This window comes from Cydia splendana, chromosome 10, assembly GCF_910591565.1.
Source record: "Cydia splendana chromosome 10, ilCydSple1.2, whole genome shotgun sequence".
NCBI classification, from domain to species: Eukaryota; Metazoa; Arthropoda; class Insecta; order Lepidoptera; family Tortricidae; genus Cydia; species Cydia splendana.
In genome coordinates, this window is record NC_085969.1 from 19,573,842 (window position 1) to 19,581,218 (window position 7,377).

General features: G+C 38.4%; 1 protein-coding gene across 1 annotated transcript; it reads right to left on the minus strand.

The window, feature by feature from the left end:
* Positions 1–2,168: 2,168 nt before the first annotated feature.
* On the minus strand, positions 2,169–7,059 carry LOC134794432 (toll-like receptor 6). Its single transcript, XM_063766245.1, has one exon. The coding sequence runs from the start codon at positions 6,854–6,856 to the stop codon at positions 2,828–2,830; it is 4,029 nt and encodes a 1,342-aa protein (XP_063622315.1). The 5' UTR covers positions 6,857–7,059; the 3' UTR covers positions 2,169–2,827.
* Positions 7,060–7,377: the final 318 nt, after the last annotated feature.

A 7,377-nucleotide genomic window follows, 5' to 3' on the forward strand; every position in this document is an offset into this window, starting at 1 on the left:
AATAAGTTTGGCTGGGAGTATTTTATTTTAGAGTTTTAAAGTTTTTTTTTAAGATTTTTTGTAGGTATGACTGCAGTCAAACTGTTAAGATGGTTCTGTTTGCAATTTATTTTTGTTATTAGATTAATAAGTAAATCAATTATAGTAATGTCAACGATGAAATATATATTATAAGTAAATAGGTACTGAAAATAAAAAAATGTTGTCAATTCCACCATAAGTACCTGTAGAAATTTCTACAAGGAATTATGTATTTTGATAAGTACACAGGTACTTTAAAAAAATCTCTAATAGACCCAGTTGTGTATGGTTTGCAGTATGATCATATAAAAGAACTATAGATAGTATATATTATAGTACCTTGCTGAAAATAACATATTTTTTATTTTCAGCAAGGTGCTATTATGTTAATATTTAGGTACAATGATTTAATAATGTTGCCTTAAAAGAAACTTTTGTCTTGCAAATGCAGTGCATACTTCGTCAACGTTAACAGTAATCGTCTAGATTATTTTAGCCTTGGGAGTAATTATCACACTTGTCACGGACACTCTGGATAACACATTTTGCTAATTTAAAACTCTAAATGTGTTTGATGTTTATAAATATCACCTTCTTTTTAGTTAGAAACTGAGAAGGAAACTAGTGATAACATCAAATTAAGTCTGAAGGCCTACCGCGAACCACGATCGACGTGCTGCCTCTCTGTCGCACTTGTAAATTCGTACGTAGGTGTGACAGGGAGGCAACACGTGGAACGTGGTTCACGGTAGGCCCTCAGTTATCGCGACCTTAACAACCAAACTGCTGTTCACTTGATCTAATGTACCTATTTGATAATTTAGTGCTTTAATTTTTTTTTTTTTTTTAATTTAGATTTTATTTAGGTGTAGGTAATCTTATTTAGTTACTATAAGTATGATTATTACACATTAGGTATTGCAACTCTTGATTTGCTCAGAAGTACCTACTCCTACCTAGGTACCTATGTGGGTCTAATTGTAGTACCTACTCCTATACCTACCTAGGCATAAATCGATTTGAATTATTTCATTCACTATTTTTTTTAATAGTATGTATCTATATTTTGAAACGGTACGGTAAAAAAATAATAGAAATGAAGATAATACCTACTGATAAATCTTTTACGTGTGCAAACTATACTAGTAAGCTCACGTAAAAGTTTTATTTTTGATAGGTTTACTTATACCTATTGTTTCAAGATGTTCATAGGTTACTTAAGAGCTCTTCTACAATTTGGACATCTATATTTTTTTATTAGGTATTTATAATAAGACAACAAAAAACATCCAAATGCGTGGGCGCAGATTTTCGTTCTGCTTCTATGCTATAATTATAGAGCTCGTTTCAAAGGTTGCGCAGTATCTAGCTGATTAACTCGTTAATATTACTTTGGATATCTTTGGACCTACAATTATCAAGATTTTTAGAGATAATGCATGCTTCATTCTTTGTCAGAATATTTTTGTTATCTTACCTGATATAACCGCTGCACATATGGCGTAAAGCTCTGATATTTTAACATAATGTGAGATCAATTGACAGGTTTCTGACAGAGTGTTTACTTATCGTTTTAACTGAAAAGGACAGCGTCAGTTGCGTTACGAAACGTTCACTGGACAATATGTAGAAAAAGTTTAAACCTGACCGCCATTGTGAACATGTCACACCATATGCTGTGACTGCACACACTTCGAAAACTATTACAAAAAATCAATAACTCTGACCGTGTCCGACAGAAGGTCACTTCTAACTAGTTACGAATACAGAATGTATTGTAAATCTCCTTTATAGCTTCCATAGTGTATCCATGACGGTTGAAATATGACTTGGGAGCGTCTACCTGAAAAGGGACCATCATTATGGCCCGGGATGATTGTCGGCTTCGAAATTATTTTGAACCTTTTTTATGAGTTTGAGGAATGAGTCTCAATGCAGAAACAAAACTTAACGGTTAACTGGTAAATAAAGTTTTTGCTGTCGGTGAAATAAAAGGTTCTGACCATCTTTGTTCTTTAAACAAACCACAAAGTTTATTAGTAATAAATGAGCAGAACTTAAACTACTTAATGATGGGGAATGATGCTCGTAAAACAAACTTTGTAATAAGTTAATGGGCAATAATGATGCTTAAAGGAAAGAGGAAATTATTTTGTAATTTTGTTTTATTTTCAGTTTTAGTAGTACTATAACAGTCGACAAATATAATATAGGTACATTAAACATTACAATATCGTGTCATAATTTATTAGGCTACTCTGATGACACTACAACATTTAAAGGCAGAACTTGAACAGAAGATTCAAGTCCTTTAACCAAATTTACAAACTATTTACAAAATGTTAATACTACGCAATTCCTACCTAATGACTAGTAAACCTAAAATAATTTACAATACAATAATTTATACAGAAAGTCATTTTACACATCTATCGACAAAATATTTGGTAACAGTGAGATAATATAATATACCAAAATACTCATATAAGTGTATTCGTTCATAAATGGCAATAATGTAATTTTAAACAGATCAGTCTTAGTGAACAATGATCGCTATATCTTTATTTACTACAGTTTTACAATTCTCGACAAATAAGGCATCCAACTACTTAATAATTCCGATACAGTCTCATCACATACGAACTAATGTTTATGTTATCAAGGAACAAGTCAACAAACATTTGGTCAAACAATGAAACCAAACACTTGCACGTTTATCACGATTTTAAGGCATGGCCAACTTAAAAGGCGCACTCAACACATGGAATGTGAAGCAATTAGCATTTATCTTTAAGAGATAAGTTTATCATCTGTGCGTGGATATGTGAGTTTGAGGCAGGCATTCGTGTACTGAGGACCGCGGCTGCAAGTAGCCTTGCTCGTCAAGCATGGATGGGGAATTGTGCACGGGATGTTTACGCAGAGTGTGGGGAGGCCTCGGTCGCCCACCGTACGGCTGCTCGTACGTTTGCGTATCTATAGAAATGTAACTATGATGGATATTTTCCCCGTCGGGAATCTGGCTCGTCAGCGTAGTATTGGTCAACATTGAAGTGTCGTCCTCAATGTTAATGCCGACATTGCCTACTGGGGTAGTCGGGGGAATCGCGTCGTATTTATACCAATGCTCCGGCGCCGTCGGCGACGCCGTGTATCTAGAGGGATGCCGCCTTCCGTTCGGACACACATTGTGATTGTAATTCATTGTGTCTTTGTTCCATTGCAAGTTAGATATATCGGGCATTACAAATCTTATCTTCTCCCAAAACTTCTTTTCACCCCACAAAAGGACGTTGCATGACTTCAGATAATTTTGGAAGTCTAAATCTAAATTAAGTGCACTCACATCCGTTGTCAATATGAACACTACTCGGTGACGTCTGATTGACGGGTGAATAGAAGTTATAATGTGTTTGACGGCAGCTTTGAATGACGCCTTTGACCATTCATTTTGTAAGAAATTAAAAGATACAAAAATAAGAATTCTCTTAGCCGAATCAGCCGCATTAGTAATTTGTTCAATTAAATAATTTTCGGGAGCGAGTTGCAAGTCCCTGTAATGAAAGCACATTGTGTAACCCGAGTGCTCCATTTCAGGGGCTACAACTTTTGATACAAAATCATCATCTAATAAACTATACACTGCATATCCATCGTACATAGTGTCTCTATCTAGTTCACTTTCTTGAATAGAAGCACTTTTGAATAGCCTGACGCCATATTTGGTATGTGCCCACAGGCGCACGTTTTGCCTAAAGGAGAACGCTAAGGCACCAAACAATAGAATCAGAATAACACTTATTAACACGACTGCCAATAAGGGTACAAAATTCAGGTTTATGGTGCTTACTTCGTCGTACCGATAAAGTTGATTCTCAGTTGGAATCGTATTGTCCGAAACACTTGAATCACGACAACTGTCAATCACGTCAAACACGGTTAGGTTGGACACTAGTTCATTTTCGTCGACGCACAACATCTCCAACGAGTCTTGATTATGTTTTTTGAGCCAGTTTTGAAGTAACAACACATTATCACACGTACAAGTAAAGATGTTTCCTTGAACGTTGACGTTTTCTAGCGTCGACACAGACGCCAACTTTTTGTCAAGGTCAAGGATCTTATTGCCCTCCAAATGTGTCACTCTCAAAGCTGACAAGCCCTCAAAAGTCTTGTTCGCTACACTTGTCAAGAGGTTATTATTCAAGTATAACTCTCTCAAATGTTTAGTTTGCGAAAACTCTCCTCCAGATAACTCGGTTAGATGGTTGTTTTCGAGATGCAGGATATTCAGAGCATGAAGTCCATTTAGAGTATCATTATCGATCGTAGCGATGTTACTGTTGTTTAAGTATAATTTGTGCAACTTTTTCTTCCCTATGAATAGATGACTGTTCAATGAACCGAAGTCATTACCATCTAGGTAAAGCTCTGTGGCATCCATCGGTATTTTTTCTGGGATATCAGTGTAGCCAACATTAGAGCAGTCAATCACGTTGGAACTCCAATTACTATCGTGGAAACAGGAACAGCCTTCTGGGCAAGTCATTTTGCAATCGCATGCCTCAAAGTCACAGCAAAAACAGTTCGACGAGCAATGAGTCTCATACGAGCATAAGAAGTGGGTCTCGGGAACATCCATTAGGTTAGCCTTCCCGCCATATTTGTTATTAACGACTTCGCACGTGACTGAATCTAAATCGACAAATCTCGGATACTGCCTCATATGATTCCAAAGATTTATCTTCTGAAGCCAAATCATGTGACAGTTACAAACAAATGGATTATTTCCAATGAAGAATTTCGGCAATGATCTATGCTTCGCTACGTGTGGCAGCGTGAACGCAGATAACTCGACGGTTCTCAATTTATTTTCGGTCACGACGACTTTTTCTAAGTTTCTTTTTTGTAAAAATGTACCTGGATGGATCGTGTGAATTTTATTGTTGTTCAAGAAAAGGATCTCAATAGAATCAGGTATTGATCGTTCATCGACGTTCTCCATAGCATTGTAGCTTACGTCGAGCATTCTGATATTCGGTTGCGCATTATGTTCATTGTCCAGTTTCGTGATATTATTACTATGGATATCCAACCATTCAAGAGCCGCTGGCATGTAACTGTAATCAAAGTAAATTAGTTTGTTGTCGGATATGTTGAGCCAGCCGAGGGTATTCAAGTTACTAAAAACGCCTCGAATGTCGGTCAGTTTGTTCCCATCTAATCGGATTGCTTTTAGTGTCGGGTTTGACACAAACGCATCCTGCTCAATGGTCGAAATCTTGTTTGAAGCCAGATTAAGAACTTGCAGCGAGGGCAGGGTACTAAAAGTGTCCTTAGGGACGCTTTCAATTTGGTTGTCCACGAGCCGTAATCCATAAAGTTCCTCTAATCCCTCAAATGATGTGTTAGATATTTTCGTGATGTTATTTTTGCCGATGTCTAGGGATTTCAGAAATCGTAGCCTCTTAATGCCTTCTGGTATTGTGTTGAGATTATTGCCATTCAATCCTAGATCTTGTAAATAAGTTATGTTTTCGAAACAACGCTCGTGAATTGTGTCAATGTTGTTATTGTCCATGTAGAGTTGATTCAAAACAAAAAGGTTCGAAAATATGTGCTCATTCAGTGATTTAATTCTATTGTCCGAAATCGAGAGATGATGTAGATTTTTAAGTTCGGCAAATGCGCCGTTGCTGATAGTTTCAATAGCGTTGTTATCCAAATTCAAAACTTGTAAGTTATTCAAATCTTGAAATGATTTCGGGTCCAGTCTCGCAAGAGCATTGTGAGATAAATTCAAGATAACCAAACGTATAAGGCCGGCGAAAGTATCTCGATTCACCCAGTCATTTGTTAGGCGATTTCTTGATAAATCCAGCTTTTCAAGTTGATCCAAGCCTTCGAGTAATCCCGGGGCCAAAACTGCGAGCGAATTGTTCGCTAAAGAAATTTCCTTTATAACGCGCGACGACTGGAATAGTTCTGGAGGGACAGCAACTAACTTATTCCCGGACAAGTTCAGAATTTTTAATGAATTCAATCCGACAAAGGCTCGGTCGCCTATCTCGTTAATTAGGTTGTTATGAATATTCAACACTTCTAAAGATCTCAGGCTAGAAAGTCCGTTGTCGGGCAGTCTTAAGATATTATTGTGAGATATGTCGAGCATTTTAAGTCCAGTATTGCAGGATTTGCCAGGTGCGATTGGTCCCTTGCCCCAATCGGAAAATCCGATTTCTGATATGTCTTGTATTCTATTGTTGGTCAGATTCAAAGATTCCAAACTAAAAAGCGGACAGAAGACTTCGGACGGCAGCATGTAGATGTTATTGTCGCCTAAATCTAAGGACCTCAGTTCCATTAGACCTCGGAAACTCTCCGCGTGGAATTCCATAGTCATCGCAGGCCAATCAGTATTGTAGGAGCGTAGAGTTAAACTTGTCAAGTCACGTAGCGGAGACAGAACAGTAGCCGGAACGTAACGAATTTTGCAGTATTCAACGCGCAAGTCCTCCAATTTCCGAAGTTGCCCCAGAAAGCTGCCGGTGTTCATGTGTAGGGAGCTTTCGAAGAAAAGCAGATCGGTGCAAGTGAGCTTCAACTTGTTGATGTTGAACGCCTGCGCGGTCGTAATGTTTTTAAACAAGAAGTCTGCAGAGCCAATGGTTTTGATATTACACGTGAGAAAGTTTGATTCACTCAACTTTGCGTCCGAATAGTCCCACTGACAGCCGGCGGGGGCGGGCGGCGCGGACCGTGCGCGCGCAGCCGCCACCACGACCAAACACATCCAAACTTTTAACGAACTCATTCCGCGTAAGTTCCTTAACATTTTCACTTTAAAATACAGTACATTTGTCTCTTATTAACCACCAACTTAGTCCGATAAACTTTTTCGTCACTTCAAGTCCAATTCGTTAAAAGTTTCTTTTATTTACACTTTGTTTTATAGCGCGTGTAAACACAGAGTGCGTGATCGCGGTAAAATTTTTGACGCAGCCATGCTCCCCTGCGGTCGGGCGGTAACTGACCTACGAAGTTTGAACGAAAGCCGCATGGGTGTCGGGAGGGTGGGGACGCGGGGCGGGGGGGCTACGACAACGGGTGGGACCGCACTGCATCGGCTTACAACAGATGGCACGCGTGTTTAAACTCTCAAAAATATTAGTTGGGCATTCATTGTAGAAGATGTGGTGCGTGATTGGTTTCACCTCCTCGGGTTTCATCTCAAAGGAGGTCGCAGTGTGTCGTTCGAAACAGTAGCCAGTGGCGTCTCACAAAAAAACGCCGGCCACTGTAAACAATATGAGTTAATTACTTAAGCACTGTCAAATAAAATAAAAATATAAGATC

What these genes read in the sequence shown, in the direction of transcription:
- LOC134794432 (XM_063766245.1), bottom strand. Translation starts at nt 6,856, where the DNA reads ATGTTAAGGAACTTACGCGGAATGAGTTCGTTAAAAGTTTGGATGTGT.